The sequence below is a fragment of the Mixophyes fleayi genome, chromosome 6 (genome assembly GCF_038048845.1).
Source record: "Mixophyes fleayi isolate aMixFle1 chromosome 6, aMixFle1.hap1, whole genome shotgun sequence".
Lineage (NCBI taxonomy): Eukaryota > Metazoa > Chordata > Amphibia > Anura > Limnodynastidae > Mixophyes > Mixophyes fleayi.
Genome location: NC_134407.1, coordinates 191,170,586 through 191,189,320, shown reverse-complemented (window position 1 = coordinate 191,189,320; position 18,735 = coordinate 191,170,586). Strand labels below are relative to the sequence as shown.

The following is an 18,735-nucleotide window of genomic DNA, read 5'->3' as shown; positions in this document are numbered from 1 at the left end:
GCTTATTAATCCTGTCCCCTCTCCTCCTGCTAACTCCACCAGCACAACCTGCTAACTCATCCTGTCCCCTCTCCTCCTGCTAACTCCACCAGCACAACCTGCTAACTCATCCTGTCCCCTCTCCTCCTGCTAACTCCACCAGCACAACCTGCTAACTCCACCAGCACAACCTGCTAATTCATCCTGTCCCCTCTCCTCCTGCTAACTGCACCAGCACAACCTGCTAACTCCAATAACCTCCCCCTCTCACACAGCCATAAGTACTGTCCTCCAGCAGTGTCACATGACCACCTCCCGTTCTATCCCTGGAGCCGCTGACTCTATGACACAGGAAGTGACATCTATGTGTGCCGTCATTTCTCTTCCGATGGGCTTTCGTGGACAGCCTCCTATGGTTCCGGGGAACTATGGAGCCGTTACAGAAACTACTGGATAATTTGCGTGCTGTGCTGGGGAAAGTTCGAGGCGAGTCCGGGCTCTTTTACCTTAACCCACTACGGGGTTTACCTGATTAGTCTGTGTGGAAGGATCTTTATATGATGTTACAGAATATGAGGAGTGGGTGTTTGGTAACCACATGTTAATACTTGGCTGTCATAGTCCAGGCTTGCACCAGGGAGGGGCTAGTGAACGGGGGCTCTATGCAGAGGAAGAGCCCTTGTATGATGGTGTTTTATATTTTATTACTTACAGTTTTCCTACTACACTTATTAATTTCTTCCTATTATTGTTTTTCCTGCAGCTATTCTACCTGCCAGCAGGGGGCGCCCTATATGTTACAATTGCAGTCTTATGGTGCCTAGTGCTGATGAGGGATCAGTTTTGATTGGATGTAGATGTCATGCAAAGTAGTTGTTATCTGCAAAACATATTGAAATAGACAATTTGTGTATCTGATCTCCCAGTTTTAAAAATGCAAGACATAAACAACAGCAAACTTGTACAAATTGAAAACAAAACGACTGCCAAGAAGATGTTAAAAATAGTGGACTAGAAGAAAACAATATAAAAACAGTATTAATAGTTTAAACCAATAAAGTATTAGTTTTACACGGCAAGACAGGCATTCAATGTTTTAACTCGATACATAAATATTTTCTTGGTGAACCTTCATCAGCATCATCAACATTTATTTATATAGCGCCTGCAAATTCCGTAGCGCTTTACAATTGGGAACAAACACTGATAAGACAATACTGGGTAATACATACAGACAGAGAGGTAATAGGACCTTAAAATTACATTGAACCCCAATGCTAGCAGCAATCTGCTATAGATTCAGCACAATCTTGTACAAGAGAGTAAATTACTATTTTATATTTTAGCAAGCAGTGACTCTTTTACTAGTGCTTTGGGAGGAGTAATTAGTAAACTTCCTTACTTTAACACATCAGACAAAGATTATGTTGATGTTTTAAATATAGTTCTTTGTGGGGTTTTTATGTGTGTTTCATACAAAAATTAAACTATTAACACAGGATGCTGGTTGTCATGTCCAAAAACTCCTCCAGAAAAGAGTCAGCGTTAAAATTTGCATTGTCCATCAGCCTTATCTCTTTAGCTATATGTATTCTGGTACTGATATGGTTTGTGTTATTCAGCTACTTGCTTTATACTTACAAACATTTGCATTTAACAGAGCATCTTTCTGAAGTCTGCAGCCAATTTCCCTGTTCAATTATTTTATATTTTATTTATTTGTTTAAATAAAACAATGCATATCTTCTTAGTTTGTGCAGAATTTTAATTAATATAAATAAACATGATTACTTCTGTAAAGACGAGTACTATTTTGAAAGCAAGACAATACTATTGAGAATACTAATATGGTTTATTTTGGTGCCTTCCGTTTGTGCAGATGGGGAATCCAGTGAAAACAACAACTTTAATCCACAATTCTTTTGGGAAACACTGGGTAAGAAACTGGCTCTGGTAACATGAGAGATTCATCATTGACCTTATGTAAGCTTGCTGTCAATGATGAATAGACTTTTCAAGAACTGATCTATTCTGTTAAATAGGGTTGTAAAAGTAATTGTTTAACAATATTTTTTTTTTTTTTACCAATAAATAATTAGCACTTACTGATTCACTTCTATATCAAAGCCAGTGATGAATGTATGTTATTGCAGTTGCTCATATTAGTTACTTATATTTATATCTGTCTGTGCTAAACTTTTATATTGTTATGGCAACCCCTGATATTTTTCTTGACATTATATGAGCACCATTTATTAGTTTTAAAAAGAAATATGGCCACTTCTACCGTAACTGGGGAATTGTTACAAAACAGCTTGTCCTGCCATCATATTTCCTATATGAGTAATGAGTTTAACTGCAGCTGACTTGGGTATGCTGTGAACACTGGTTAAAGGAAATAGGTCAGTGGTTAAGTTTTCTTGTCACCAACACACAAGAGAGGCAGCCATTTTGTGAGCCAAACTAATATTCTTGAGAATGTAGCCTATCAGGTCACAGGGAATTAAGAGACATCACTGAGGTATGAAGCCAATTAGGTGATCAGGCAGGATTGAATGCACTGGGAACTATAAATTTGGTGTTTAGTCCACACTGGCTACCTCCATTATGGACTGTAAGAAATGGACATACATGACGGAGGTTTCAATTTTATTTATAAATAAAAATAGTATAATAAATCATCTCTTTCCAATAGTAGTGCTTTGGTTGCTCTATACTTTTTTTCTGTGGAGGGAAATTACTCCTCTTAACATTTTGAACCTTTTATCGGCAATTCAAACATTCATTTTTTGAGGCAAACTTTCAAGAGACCCCTCTCTTCTTCAGATCTAAAGAAATAAAGAACACAATCTCTCAAAGCTTGTTTTTAGAAATTAAATGCATACGTAAGTGAGTATCAACAAACATTACAGTACTCCCACTGCATTACTACATCTGGACCAATGAAGCTATTAATGTTTACAATAGTTAGTGATCATGTTAATATATTTAGTTGGAATAAATATAACACATTGACTTTCAAAGTAATATCCCTCTGAAAAAATATGGTTTTCTGAGTATAAACCAAATCTGGGAAAGTTTTCAAGTAACAAGGTTATGACAAAAGGAAAAATATCCCATTGTTACAATGAAATTGCATGGTGTTAACATTTGCTTTTCACAAGGGAATAAAAAATAAAAATAAAAAAAATTGCCTATTTTAAAAACTCACACAACTTATCAGAGACACATTGATGACACGGGAATATATTCGAGTTCAGTAACGTGGCTCTCGGTCAGCTGTAAAACTACAAATTTTAGCTTGCCCTATCAGAGGCTGGCAGTGCCTGCTTAGACTTCTAGTTCCACAGCAGCTGACAAGCGTCATGTCACTTAAACTTGGAATAGGTGGAAGCAGTGGGCACACACATGACTGACATGATGAGGTCCATTGACCGGGATAACAACAGTGTTATTTCATTGGCTCAGCCATGGTCCTATCATGTGTCACTGCTACATCTAGCCTGCCCGCCTTCCTGCTAAAGCGTAACCTCTCAACTTCCTGCTGTCCTGCTTTGCCAGTGGCCACAATATTGAGGAAATAGAGCAGGATCACTGCTTTTAAGGGGCAGAGCCGCAGCCAGCATCCTTGGCAATGTACTTTGCCCCTACTAACAGACTGTGGGACTAACTGTGGGCTTCTATAGCGCATTGGTCATTTTTATGCTCTGTGCCAGGTGGTCAGATTTTTGAGTTGGGCTATTGTAAGGCTTCATAGATGCCTGTACATGCTTTGATGTGATCTCTGTGGGACTCCTACCATTCACTTATGCCTTACAAAAACTGAAGTTAAGTTAGGGACTATGAACGTCTCTGTATCTGTGACATGAGAATGGTGAAGCGGAAAGGGCAGGTTGGATGAACACAAAGGTGCATTGATAAAGATGAGATGTACCTGTGGTACCCAAGACGAAGACAGAGTCAAAGGTGGCAGCACTAGTCCAAGGATATTAATTTACAGAGTCAGTGAACTGTATGGTGTGGTAGAAAATTGTTACATAGGCATGACATGTTTTTTTTAATTTTCTTTATCATTCAGAAATGAAAGTTTGATTGGAGAGCACACCCTTTATTTCAAAGGAGACCAGGAACATGGTACATGACTTTCAGTGATCTAATGTCTGTTTTTCTGATTTGTTTCTGCTTTCTTAGAACAAGCTTTTAAAGCCACTTCTCAGGAAGCCACCAAAATAAGCCTGGCTTACTCTCAGCCTCCAGTGCCATCAGGAGAGGTGGGTAATTCCTCCGGTAGACGATGAGGATTACATGTAGGCCACTAAGGTAACATCGTCATCAGTCACTCCTGCCTGACGTTTTCAGAGCAGCAACTGACTACATCAAATAATTGGACTTCTCCAACCTACCTAACCTTCAAATGTTCACTGAAATCTTTCTGGACAGGCCTTTGGTCAGATGTAACACACCTCACTGTTTCATTATGCAACAAAACCACAAGTTTTCAACCATTCCTTTATATCCCAATTCTGTTGTATTCTTATTCATTACTAAAGTCACTGAAGTTCCGACAACAGCATTGTTCCCTGCCACGATAACCCTTTGCCTCTTACATAATCAGACCTTGCTAGGAGGGTGCATCCTCATCCCCTTTATATATTTATGTAAGATGTACCTAGTTGTTTTCCTACTTATGTGTGCTGCTGTGGAATATCTACTGTAGGTGTTGTATAAATGCAATTAAATAATAATGTGTCACTTTCTAAATAACACATCCTCTATCTTGTCTGCTTGTTATAGGACTGTCAGAAGTTAAGTGATGGACTCCTCAATGCTGTTTTGGCAGCTTCTGCTTTGTATTACTCCCTCCGTAAGGAGCAAGGTGAGCAGTAGACCTTGATTGGTGACACTTAGGGCTAGATTTACTAAGCTGCGGGTTTGAAAAAGTGGGGATGTTGCCTATAGCAACCAATCAGATTCTAGTTATCATTTATTTAGTACATTCTACAAAATGACAGCTAGAATCTGATTGGTTGCTATAGGCAACATCCCCACTTTTTCAAACCCGCAGCTTAGTAAATCTAGCCCTTAGACTAGTAGTTAGGGTTTGTGCATGTCCCTTTGTAAAACAAAAAACAAAAAAAAATCTTAAGATGAAAAATCAGAAGTATTCTTTTCGCTTTGCATTGATTGACCACAGTATATTATTTAGTGAAGCCACATTTTTGCTATAATAGCAGCGTTCAGTCTATTGCAGTATGTACCAGTTTTCACACAGTTTGGGAGTGATTCTTCCAGGCAGATTTTCTCAAAGTTATTCAGGTCAGATGACTGTTGTGCTCCCCCATTTCCTAATATATTTTTAAATGGATTCTCAATGGAATTGAAAAAGGGCTTAGTCTGAGCCATTGTAGGACGTTCGCCTTTTTATTAATGAGCCACTCCAATGTTCGTTTCCCTTGTGTTTGGGATCATTGTCCTGCTGAGACATTGTTATGCTCTGTAAGACAAGAAACTGTGCTAATCACAATTGGCGCTGGCAGACCAGGGGCGCAGAGCTCCCTGTGTTCACCAAGAATGGGATTGGCCTTAGCTGCCGAGAACTCAAAGGACGCGGCCTCCTGGGACTGTTTCAGGATGGCCCCAAAAGGTAGAAGAACGTACCCAGAAGCTATAGCAGTGATAGTGAGAGCACTGGAACTGTTTCTGATTCTGCTTTGGCCTCCACTTCCTGATATTTGAACCCAGTGTCCACTTGGAAATCCAAACACATGGATGCATTGTTTTGTATCTTTTTCCTAATTCACTCATTCACATTACGTTACCTCTTGCTTCTTTAGGTTGATTTTTAGTCTTCAATTTCACAGCTGACCCTTTTTTTGGGCTGTATCCTCTCTGTAGAATTTACTCCATGTACAACAATTTCCCCTAGCTCCCAAGTTTTCAAGTGTTTCCTGAAAACTGCCCTGTTCAGACAAGCTTATCAAATTCCAGAACTATCTTATTAATGTCCTAATGCTTTTCGACCTCCCCTCTACAGAGTTCACACAAAACTTACATTTATTCCCTTTATATTCTGAAACAGCCCTCTGATCCCCAAACCAACATTGCTGTCTGAATAGAACATATAGCCCCACTAAGTACTTACTTTTCCCATTGCAATCTGGATGGACCAGTATGCTCTACGTGGCTCTTAACCTCATGTTTCAAATTACTGTTTTCCTATAGATTGTAGGATTCATGATCTGACTCTCTTCCTCTGCATCATCGTCAGGATGCTGCTTCATCCCGGCAGCTCCTGCCTGTTGGATTTATTGGATTTTATTGTGTTCTTTGAATGTTCTCTCGCAGTACCTATTATTTACCAGAGGTGCTGCTATTGTGCTTGTTTCTTCCTACTACTATGAGTACCTTGCTGCATTATTTAATCACCCGCACCTGATTCTCTCTCTGTTTATACCTGCCACTCCCAGTATACCTTGCTGGTCATTGTTGTTATATGTTGCTGTGCTGTTGTTGTGCTCCTAGTTCACCTGTTCCCTGGGATTTCTACAAACTACCTGTTCACATTCATCAGCTGTGTTCCTGTTATTTGCTTTTTGCATCTTCCTGCAATCCCTGTTCTATGTCTACACCATCCGGTTTGTACCTTACTGCATTTTCTGGAAACATATCTGCAATAAATATTCAGTATTTCACCATATTCTGGGCTCCTTAACTGTTATTTTCTGAAGTGAAGCGTGACCGTATGACCAGCCCAAAAAACAGCTTTGGAGCCGTGTGAAAGATTCTGCTTCAGAGTTTTATTCCTTTTTGATTTGATTTTTTTCTGCAATTGTATTTATTCACTTCCTCCTGCAAAATGTTTGCCTTACAAATCACTGAGCTTCCTCATCTACAGACTGTACAAGCAGATATAATTTTATTGCGATCACAGCTGGTTCAGTTTTCTGCCTTACTTATGGATCCACTATGGAAACTTAGATTCCGTTTCTAACAATTCAAATACTGTTGATTTACCTCAAAAAACTTTCTCTGCTGCTGAGTCTGTGCAATCCGCACTTTTTATTAGTGCTATTACTAATTTGCAGTTTACCAAGAATTATAGTGTAACAAACTCCAGTTTCACAGGTGATCCAGGCCCCCATCTCACCGAAGAGGAGCAGCGGCACAGAAGACCTAACAAATTATGTCTTTACTGTGCCAGTAATGTTCACTTCTTATAAGACTGTGCTCTCCGCAGACCACAACAGCCTTCAGAACCGTCTTCTGTTTTTTCCCATTTTCATTTGTTTGCGCTTCACTTCCCGTTTCCAAATTTCAGTGTGTTCTGCTCCCTGGGATGAGGCCCAATCTACCAACTCCAGTTTCTGCCGCCTGTCCTGAGGTGCCAGTTTCTGCCGCCTGTCCTGAGGTGCCAGTTTCTGCCGCCTGTCCTGAGGTGCCTTCCTCCGGCTCCGAGTCGCCGGCCTTTTCCTCCAGTTCCGAGTCGCAAGCCTCTGTCTCTGTTCCAGAGACATTGTCTGCCTCTGAGAGGGCGCTGCCCCTACAGCCTGCCTCAGAGAGAGCGCTGCCCCTCAAATCTGCTTAAGAGATGTTGCCAGTCAATACGGTCCAGCCCGAGTCGCCATTTACGACGGTGCAGCCCGAGTTCTTACTTGGTGCTGTCCAGTCTGAGGCTTCTTCCAGTCTTCCTAGTGTGCCCAGTCCGGGTCCTACTCCAAGTGTGCCCAGTCCCATGTTCATTTCTGTTTCCCATTATTTGTACTTACTCCAACCAGTGACTAATATCTCATTTTAGTGGGGATGCTTTGGAATGGGTAAACTCATTTATTGAGACAGATCACTACATCCTAACGGACTTGCAATCCTTTACTGAGGCAGTAATCGGCAAGTTTGCAACATTTTCTGCTATGCCATCTTGTGGGGCCTCTGTACATTCGGCAATACCACCTATCACATCAGGCCAAGAGATAACACTGTGCTCCACCCAATTGGTTCAGGCTCCTGTTTCGAGGTATGCTTGCAAGAATAAAAGGCTAAAGAAGAGAGCTAATTTTCCTCTGGCATTATCTCCATCTCTTTTCCGCCCTTAGACGAGGACTTGCATGCCAGGCCCCTTACAATGGACTACGATTCAGACTGTTTTAACCACTTTTGGTAATACGGACGTCTGGAATCCACCTTAAGGGGAAGGGGGTACTGTCAGGATCTGCCTCTCTTCCACTGCAGCATTGTCAGGATTCTGCTTCATCCCGGCAGCTCCTGCCTCTGGGATTTATTGGACTTTATTGTGTTCTTTGAATGTTCTCCCACAGTACCTCTTATTTTCCAGAGGTGCTGCTATTGTGCTTGTTTCTTCCTGCTACTATGAGTACCTTGCTGCACTAATTAATCACCTGCACTTGATTCTCTCTCTATTTATACCTGCCACTCCCAGTATACCTTGCTGGTCATTGTTGTTGTGCTCCTGGTTCACCTTTCTGCATCTCTGCAATCCTTGTTCTATATCTACACCATCCGGTTTGTACCTTACTGCATTTTCTGGAAAAATATCTGCAAAAAATATTCAGTATTTCACCATATTCCAGGCTCCTTAGCTGTGATTTCTGCATTGAAGCGTGACAGTAGACTTTCGAGCAGGGCTTTCTTTGTCTGTTAGTACACAATCTTGTTTTATTGCTATGTTTGTTCCCATTTGTAAAGCACCGATGATTACGCTGCTACCTATAAATGAATGTTTTCTCAACTATGGATTTTTCTATTCAGAAAATGTGGGAGACATTTCACTCAATCAGGAGGGATTTGGTCAGCAGCGCCCACTCACCGCTTGCTCTTGAAATCCTGGTGGTGCCCGTATATTTACAATGTACTATGAAAACTAATCTTGCATTTAAGTGCTACAATATAGAAATATCAAAGGGAACAAAATTTCAATGTAGAATTTTTTTTTATATTCAGTAAAAAAAGAGCCCTGCGCAAGGGTCTGAATATGTTTACAAGTCACTGTATTTGTGAGTGATATACAATAATTTTTCGTACTAGATCAGTTAATTATAGGTTTAATAAACTGTTGTATTTTCAAGTAATTTAGGTCCTTTTCCAATAAGAAGTATCTGATCTCAAACTCTGTATTGCGTTTAGCAGGCATATGAAAAGTTGCCCATCCAAGGGCAGATCTGGCCTTTTGGCCATGCACGTGTGTAGCCAAATTAGGAAGACCTGGCCATTGAATGCTCAGGGTAAACAGCCGCATCCTATGGGGCTTTATTAGTGCAGTCATCGTCTAGTTGCGTTTTCCACCAGACTGAAAGATCAGAGAACCTTGTGATCAGTGGTTGCTTTGAGTCCATGAACACTGCAGGCGAGAGCAAATGTGGTCAACAACAACCTAATTGGCCAGCAGGGTCACAATGTGTCTGGGTACCTTTTAGTAGTCCTCACTGTGTTGTGCATTGCAAAACTGTCCAGCCATCAAATACCATACCGCAATATATTCCTTTCCCCTGTATTTAGGTACCACTCTGCGTAAGACGGTGCGAGAGGCGGTAGCAGATGTGATTGAGGGCACCATACAGCTGATAGAAGTCATACTGAGCTCACGTATACAGAGGTATTACTTACTGATAACTAGCATTGAGGCTAAAGTACATAGATACATTAGTGTATGCCCTTCATCTCTGATTCTCACCTATTATGTCGTTGTAGTCTGTCCCAGGCACAGCTGGTATCCACAGGCAGTGTGTGGGAGGCTTGTGACCAGTTTGCACACATTCCTAAAGGTAAGTCATTGCAAGTTTCCAACTTATCTTATCTGACCGTTCTATTACTCTGTGACTCCCAACAGAGTGTCCGTGTCCTAACCTAATGTGACCCACTTCTCAATTTCTCACCTAATCCCGTGTTCATTTCTGTTTCCCATTATTTGTACTTACTCCAACCAGTGATTTATAAAATAAAATGTGTACACACTTTTCTGATAGAATGTAACACTTATGAATCCAGGACAGCAGTGACCTTCATAGTGACTTGGTTGCATAACATTTGAAATATATAATTTAGGTTTAAAAGTAGCAATTAGGCCAACTTGCAATGTATGACTTTCATCTGACAGATGGTTCTAAAGTGCATAATAACTACACACACATTTGTTTCAGAAATGTTCTCAGCATTCGATAGTAAATGTGTAATATATTTTATTGCTCCTGTATGTTTATTCTATGAAATCTTGTATGTCCTTCACAGATAACCATGCAGCGGTTACGTCCATCATATCCGGGTATCTTGGTGTTGTCAAGGATGCCTTAGAAGAGATGGAACAGGTATCATTCTCTCCTTTCGTTTTTTAAAAATGTGCTTACGTATATAATGTATTACACAATGTCAATGTTGTATTGTTGTTTTATGTGGTATGTTCGCATAAGTTCACTCTTATCCGATCAACTATCTCCGTACCAATGTTCCAGTGACACAGACACCCATGTTATACAGCTATCCTCATGCTTCAAACCCCAGTGCTTAACGGACACAAGACGTGCAATTTGGGGCCTTGTCTAAAAAGACAGTGTTAGTATAGGCTTTTAAATTCCTCATCCATCTCATCCCCCAATTATCCCTTGTAAACTTATTTCCCTCTCTCTTCTATTCCCGCACCTTCTTCCTCTCTTTCTCCACTTATAATTTACTCTTTTTAACTCTTAAATGAGATCATATGTGGACTAAGCGAAGTATTATTCAACCAAACTGGAATTAAAATGATCAGTCTCAAACTACCTGACCTGTTTTAATGATTAGATTTTAAACCACCTTACTTGTGGTGATAGTGGCTGCTCACAAATTCAGCTGGTAAATTGGTGTATCAACCTTGCATATATCTGTATTCCTCCCCCCCCCCCCCCTTCATTATTTATAAATGTCCTTACTCTTTGTCATATGTGGAAAATGTAATTAAATAAAAAAAAATGCATCTGCAACATGACATTTTTGGTGGCATGACATGGAGACAAGCCTTTAAGGACGCTGCCTAGCATAAACTAGATTGTTTCCTCTGACAGTCAGGAGGAGCTATGGAAGTTCCAGGCAGTGGTTGCACAGACTATGTGCCAAGTAATGATATTATCAGAATTAAACATTCTAGAAGTAAGAGGGGCGTGGCCTTGATATCAGGTGATCTGGTTGCATCTGAACTGAGCTGCCACTAACATAGTGATCATTCTCCTAATAATGGAATCTTCACTTTTGTTTTCTATTCTGCTGAATTTCCCATATGGACATATGAATACAAGAGAGGCAATCGCAGGTGCTTAAATTACACCAGCACCCGAACGACCAGGAATACTTGCCTATACAAAGCAATTTAAGATTTGTGGTATAACTGAGGGCTCCGTGGGAAAGAATGTAGGGACCTTCCTGGTAAGGCGGCTCACTAAACAGCTGGGCAAAGATAACATTTCACAGTCTGGGATGGCCAATCATATGCTTTCTTTATCTCCTCAATCCGGCACCTCCCAGAGCAGCCTGACTGCTGGCTACAAGTACAGGTATACTTGTTCTCCAAACTGTGTGCTATAAGGGCTGCTATTTTCTCCAATACAAGTACTTGTGTACCATCGCTTTTGTTGGATATGCAACTGCAGAGAGCAAAGTTCACTTGGTCAAGCAACGTCTGCAGGAAGCTACTTACATACCATGTTATACCCTCACTGCCTAAAAGTTATTGCCAATGACCGTCCTACTTCTGTAATACTATAGATGAGGTGCACAACTGGCTGGACGCCACAGAAGTGCCAGTTCCTGTGCCCAACAATTGAGTGTATGACATGCTGGCTGGCATGTCTATCCTCCTCTCCAACATGGATGTTTTGAGAGTGTGTGAAAGGAATGAGAAATACATTTAATTTAAACCTTCTAAAGTCAAGTTCTCATTTAACTAAGAAGAAAGACCACAGCGTTTCTACAGTTCACATAGAATAATGTTTATGTTAGTACTTTCAGGGATATTTCTTGAGAGGTCAGTCATCAGATAAGGTGTATCAATATGGCTGGCCAGAGAGTTAGTGAAACACACTCACAGGTCTGGTGTTTGCAAGAACTTTGCTTTACTAAGACATCAGTTTTTGAAGTTCAGATTACGTTTCCATATCGTAATCGTGCAAGCTTATAATATAAGGCATTATTCCAACAAGTAGCAAAGTACATATCTCAAGGCTAATCAGACTACAGCAAAATACATTAGATGTGGGTATAATTACATTTCAATATATTTCTAGAAATATTGCTACTAACCAGGTGCATTATGTATGCACCTCATAAGACCTTGGGGTAAATGTATCATACCCCGGTTTGTTCAACTCACGGGAGTTCGGCGTCTTCGCATCTTAAATTTAAAGAGGCGCTGCCTTGTAAAGGGAAGTTTCCCTTTACAAGGCAGCGCCGCTTTAAATTTAAGCTGCGAAGACACCGAACTCCTGCGAGTTGAACAAACCGGGGTATGATACATTTACTCCCTTGAGTTTAACAAGTAACAAAGAGCTGGTGTGTATCTTACAAAGCACCGAGCCAGCGTAAAATCTATGCAAACAATAAGACCTTGATTTTGCCAACTGACAAAATGCAGCTGCAGGCTATAAACTAAACTGCTTGGTGTTTTCCTTTCATACTTCTTTTTGAACAAGAAAAACAATCTGACCGTTAACTTGTTCAGTACTATATTATGTCTTTGTTTTGGTTTTATTTATTCATTTTTGTTTTGATATTTAGCTTATATAAAATATTTTGTTTCCCTGTAACTTGGCAGGCTGTGACCGGAGGAGAGGATCCTTTCAGTGACATCCTAGAAGATGATGAAATTGGTGCTCGTGGGAACCAGGATACGTACTGGTCTGAGGCAGATCACAGGCTTATAGCCCCCTGCTTGGGCCTCATTAAGGCCTCTAAGGCCTGTCTGAAGAAGGTTCTTGGGACCCTGAAGGCCCATGGGAAGGTGGAGACCGCAGAACAGGTGGCCCAGCTAGATGACCTGGCAGATATTACACAGGAAGTCAGCCCCAGGTATAAGGAGTCTGATTGTGTTCTCTTCATTATGTATTCCCACAAACCATACTATCAGGGATTATTGATATACAGCAGAATATTTTATAATCATCTTACAGACTTTTCAATTTAATTTGTTCTATTATTATTATTATTATTATTATTATTATTATTATTATTATTATTATTATTACACTACAATACCTACTTGAAATGTCTGTTGATTTAAGAATGAAAAATCCTAAGTGGATGTATTACTTGTTGAACCAATATGTTTGTATTATATATGTATATATTTGGAAAGCGTATTTCAGAACTGAACACATGGAACAAAAATAATCTAAGCTATTGATGTCTTACTTGTACTACTTGTCCCTCCTATCAGTAGTACAATCTCATCCACTTTCATGTCACCATTTCATACATTATGTAAATTAGATATGGTTTACAACAGCTTTGCCCACAATTACATGTGGGCTGTATGTGTCCTGCAAAGAACATATGATGTCTGTAAAATAGCAGAGTTATGTAGTTGTGATGGTTGGAAAAGGTCCATCAAGTGCAGCTTTCCATACACTCTAATGGTGTTGATCCAGAGGAAGGCAATACAAACTCCCAATCTGATAAATTCCCTGGACCAATCTCCTCCATAATGCCAGTTATAGTCACTGACACCACTCTTTGTAAGAAAGGCATCCAGTCCATTAGTGAATTTGTCCTAAGGAATTTTACAGCGCAACCACCCTTCTAATAAATAATCATTTTATATTAAAAAAAATCCTTACCTGCACGACAATGAACCTTTTTTTTTCCCCATTTGCAATTTATTTTCTCTGTATGGTACTTGGTATAAAAAAAAAATTCCTTGGACAAATTGTAATATTGACCTCAGATTTATTTATACATATGAATAAGGTCACCTTTAAGATATTGTTTTCAAGTAAACAAACCTAGTGTTTCTAACCTCTATTTAGACACTAACATTTATATTCCCTTTATTTATAATGTAACCTGCCTTTGAATCGCCCCAAGTTCCTTTTCACAGTGAGGTGCTACAAACTGTACCCTGTAATACAGATGTTGTCTAACTAGTTACATATAATGGGGGTAATATGTCTGCATGATGTGCACTTTATCATGCATCCCCCAGGGTTGCCTTTGCTTTTGCAGCCACTGCCTGACACTATATGCTGCTACTCAGCTTTCTATCAACTAGTATCACTAGTATAACTCTCTTCCATCTAGGATTTATAAAAATAGATAAAACTTGTCTTCCTTTGCCAGAACAGTTAGATTTATTGTTCCAATTTACGTCGAGAGTTAAAATCCCCCATCAGATGAATGGACTGCATATTTCTTTGCTGTCCTTTCAATTTGAAATAATAATCAAATTTTAGCACTGTACATTGACCTGCTGCATCATGCACTGAATCTGATAACAAGGCATTGTGTAGTTTAGCCCCTGAGTCCCAAATAAATGCAAACATTTAGACACCTGATCAACAAAATGTTCCCTTGTACATGTAAATTGTTAAAAGCCTGTTTTTCTTTTTATTATTTTTAGTGTGGATGAACTGGCCCTGAGCATGTACCCTCCGATGAATCATGTAGCCGTACGCCTCAATGTATGTATTGCTTACTGTCTTTTTCTCCTGCACTCGCCTCCCATGTTCTCGTCTGTGATTCCCGTCCTCGCCTTCCATTCTCTAGTCTGTGATTCCCGTCCTCGCCTTCCATTCTCTAGTCTGTGATTCCCGTCCTCGCCTCCCATGTTCTCGTCTGTGATTCCCGTCCTCGCCTCCCATGTTCTCGTCTGTGATTCCCGCTCTCGCCTCCCATGTTCTCGTCTGTGATTCCCGCTCTCGCCTCCCATGTTCTCGTCTGTGATTCCCGCTCTCGCCTCCCATGTTCTCGTCTGTGATTCCCGTCCTCGCCTCCCATGTTCTCGTCTGTGATTCCCGCTCTCGCCTCCCATGTTCTCGTCTGTGATTCCCGCTCTCGCCTCCCATGTTCTCGCCTGTCATTCCCAACATCGCCTCCCATGCTCTCGTCTGTGATTCCCGCTCTCGCCTCCCATGCTCTCGTCTGTGATTCCCGCTCTCGCCTCCCATGCTCTCGCCTGTCATTCCCACCCTCGCTTCCCATGCTCTCGCCTGTCATTCCCGCCCTCGCCTCCCATGCTCTCGCCTGTCATTCCCGCCCTCGCTTCCCATGCTCTCGCCTGTCATTCACGCCCTCGCCTCCCATGCTCTCGCCTGTCATTCACGCCCTCGCCTCCCATGCTCTCGCCTGTCATTCCCGCCCTCGCCTCCCATGCTCTCGCCTGTCATTCCCGCCCTCGCTTCCCATGCTCTCGCCTGTCATTCCCGCCCTCGCTTCCCATGCTCTCGCCTGTCATTCCCGCCCTCGCTTCCCATGCTCTCGCCTGTCATTCCCGCCCTCGCCTCCCATGCTCTCGCCTGTCATTCCCGCCCTCGCCTCCCATGCTCTCGCCTGTCATTCCCGCCCTCGCCTCCCATGCTCTCGCCTGTCATTCCCGCCCTCGCCTCCCATGCTCTCGCCTGTCATTCCCGCCCTCGCCTCCCATGCTCTCGCCTGTCATTCCCGCCCTCGCCTCCCATGCTCTCGCCTGTCATTCCCGCCCTCGCCTCCCATGCTCTCGCCTGTCATTCCCGCCCTCGCCTCCCATGCTCTCGCCTGTCATTCCCGCCCTCGCCTCCCATGCTCTCGCCTGTCATTCCCGCCCTCGCCTCCCATGCTCTCGCCTGTCATTCCCGCCCTCGCCTCCCATGCTCTCGCCTGTCATTCCCGCCCTCGCCTCCCATGCTCTCGCCTGTCATTCCCGCCCTCGCCTCCCATGCTCTCGCCTGTCATTCCCGCCCTCGCCTCCCATGCTCTCGCCTGTCATTCCCGCCCTCGCCTCCCATGCTCTCGCCTGTCATTCCCGCCCTCGCCTGTCATGCTCTCGCCTGTCATTCCCGCCCTCGCCTCCCATGCTCTCGCCTGTCATTCCCGCCCTCGCCTCCCATGCTCTCGCCTGTCATTCCCGCCCTCGACTCCCATGCTCTCGCCTGTCATTCCCGCCCTCGACTCCCATGCTCTCGCCTGTCATTCCCGCCCTCGCCTTCCATGCTCTCGCCTTCCATGCTCTCGCCTGTCATTCCCGCCCTCGCCTTCCATGCTCTCGCCTGTCATTCCCGCCCTCGCCTTCCATGCTCTCGCCTCCCATGCCCGCCCTCGCCTCCCATGCTCTCGCCTGTCATTCCCGCTCTCGCCTCCCATGCCCTCCCTCGCCTCCCATGCCCTCCCTCGCCTCCCATGCCCTCCCTCGCCTCCCATGCCCTCCCTCGCCTCCCATGCTCTCTTCTGTCATTCCCGCCCTCGCCTCCCATGTCCTCGCCTGTGATCCCTGCATCCACACCTTTTACTTTTGGTTCCGCATTTCTCTTCCCTACTTTGTGTGTCTTTCCCTTCATGTATTATTTCCTTCCTATGAAATATATATTTGTTCCTTAGCTTTTCTTCTCATATTTGCCTTTTTCTCTGACGTTTGTTTGCCCTTCAAAATGTTTTGGTATCTGTGATATCATAAATAATTGTATTCCTACCATTTCATATATTGGATTAAATGAAACTATTCTTCCATTTTTATTTAGGCAGCAAAGTTATCCTCTGTGCTGAAGAAAGTACTTGAGATCACAAGGTTTGTGGCTCCTTGAGTATTCATATTGAGATAGACAGGCCATCATCCTTCTTCTATAGGTTTGACCAGACAACCTTCAGGTGGTAGTTATCCCTGCCTTGTGTTCCAATCTGACAGTAAAACATTACCAGTCATAGATCTGTTGATCAATATGCACAATCATTGTTCTAACAGAATTGGTCCTGGGCATGATTGCTGCTAAAACAGTGAGTTGAAATAACACAAAGTAGGGGGGTATTTATCTATAATAGACTCCTATACCTAAAACAAATGAGATTACGGACAGGAAGTCTGTTGTACGTAGGAAAACGTTTCCCCCATGATCACAACGTTTATCTTGGATATTTTCAGATCTCTCCTGAAACCATTTTATATTTTTTGTGAAAACTTTTATTACTACTTACATGGAATAGAAAGAGAGGAAGCAAACTGTAGGGAGCAAGGGTGATGGAAAACGAGGTAAACCTATTGCTAAAGAGACAGCACAGGAAAGAGGGAGGGCAGGGAGTGGGTATGTACATGTGACAATACATTCAATTTGTGTAATGATGAATAAACAGCTATGGTTCAACACATGTTGTTTCTCTTCCAGTGCCAGCCATGTATGCCCTGATACCGAATCCAGTTGGGTCCAGTTCCTCCATACTGCCATTGACCACAATATGAATAAAGTGAAAAACTTGACTCAGGATGCTCTTTGATATTTTAACACATCGTTCAACTAATGTCCGCCAGTGATGAGAACTGCAGCAAGTTTCATTGTACCCTGTCTGTAAAGTAGGCTTTATATGTGAGGACAAGTCAAGCCTGCTGGCCACTTCTGGCAGCAGGATGGGATTGCTGAAAGACCTATGGGGTGTATAAGATGGTAAAAGGAGTCTGCGCTTAATGACTTATCACAGGTAGAAATGTGCACTATGAGACCTTGTTATACAGACTGTATCATGGAAAAAAATGTTTTCCTCCAGTTCAGAACCTTAGTTTTCTCTGCTTCATGCACTGGCAGCAGCTGATTGGGATGGGACACCGCAACCTGATCAGGCAAATGTAATAAATGTGCTTAGAAGTGTATAGTACTTGGAATGCAGTGATGCAGATACGCCTCTGTTATGTAAGAATTAAAGTATTTATATCAAAGTTTTGTGTCTGTAATATATCCTGGCGACTACACAGAGGGCATAATATCTAGGGCTGCTCTCCGCCTTCCTTAAGACCTGTCAATTAACATTGTGCAGAAGGAAAAGCTGAACTTGATTGGTGGAGTGCTGGGACCTCCGTAAAACTGCTGTTAAGTGGAGAAGATGATGGGTAAGCTTTGGTTACCTCAATGTCTCTATCCTGACCTGCTGCTTGTTATTGACTCCATCCTGCTAATGAGAGGCAAAATCTTCCAAATAAGAAATAAAACTTGGCTTTATTATTGGAATGTTTATAATGTGGTCGCTACCCCCTTCCTCTCTTCATACTGAATCCATCAGATACTTAGATAGTGGTGCTAGACAGTTTGTGAGCCTTTAGAATACTTCTAATTACTGCATAAGTGTGACCTTAAATGTGTTCAGATCTCCATCTAAGTCATACAAATAGACCAAGAATCCAATACCCCAAATAACACACAAAGGGATATACTTTTTCCTTCTTGTATTGATTAAACTGATCCAATGTTCCATTTTTATTTTTTTTGCCAGAAAAGTTATGCAAAACTTTACTATTAGTAACTGATGTGACCCCCTTGAGCAGCAATGACTTCAATCAAGCGTTTACTGTAATTGTTGATTAGTCTGTTATCAGTGACATTGCTCTTAAAGTATATTTAGTGCTGCTAGCTGGATGGTTGTCTCTGCAAACTCTTGTGCTGGAGTTTTCTATTGGACCCCTCGCTGACAACTTCCACTATTTTTAGAGTCCTGTACCACTGTCTTAATAAGAATCATTTTCGGGGTTCACCATTTTTACTGTTTGTCAGATTATTTAAATTATGGGCTTGTGTATATTCTTCTATCAGATACATGGTTTATCCTTTTTTA

General features: G+C 42.1%; 1 protein-coding gene across 2 annotated transcripts; it reads left to right on the top strand.

Moving 5' to 3' along the window:
* Positions 1–346: 346 nt before the first annotated feature.
* On the top strand, positions 347–17,845 carry CCNDBP1 (cyclin D1 binding protein 1). 2 transcript variants are annotated; one of them, XM_075177674.1, is made up of 11 exons: positions 347–465; positions 1,859–1,915; positions 4,171–4,250; positions 4,774–4,855; positions 9,490–9,586; positions 9,682–9,755; positions 10,219–10,295; positions 12,770–13,023; positions 14,570–14,630; positions 16,662–16,708; positions 17,301–17,845. In XM_075177674.1, the coding sequence occupies exons 1-11, from the start codon at positions 408–410 to the stop codon at positions 17,407–17,409; spliced, it is 996 nt and encodes a 331-aa protein (XP_075033775.1). In that variant the 5' UTR covers positions 347–407; the 3' UTR covers positions 17,410–17,845. The 2 variants fall into 2 exon arrangements, with proteins under 2 accessions (XP_075033775.1, XP_075033776.1); XM_075177675.1 differs by lacking the exon at positions 1,859–1,915.
* Positions 17,846–18,735: the final 890 nt, after the last annotated feature.

Excerpts from the sequence above, each read along its gene's own strand:
- CCNDBP1 (XM_075177674.1), top strand. The coding sequence starts at position 408 with ATGGAGCCGTTACAGAAACTACTGGATAATTTGCGTGCTGTGCTGGGG. Across the intron at positions 466-1,858 it reads TGTGCTGGGGAAAGTTCGAG|ATGGGGAATCCAGTGAAAAC; the intron begins GCGAGTCCGGGC and ends CCGTTTGTGCAG. Across the intron at positions 4,251-4,773 it reads CTCCAGTGCCATCAGGAGAG|GACTGTCAGAAGTTAAGTGA; the intron begins GTGGGTAATTCC and ends TGCTTGTTATAG.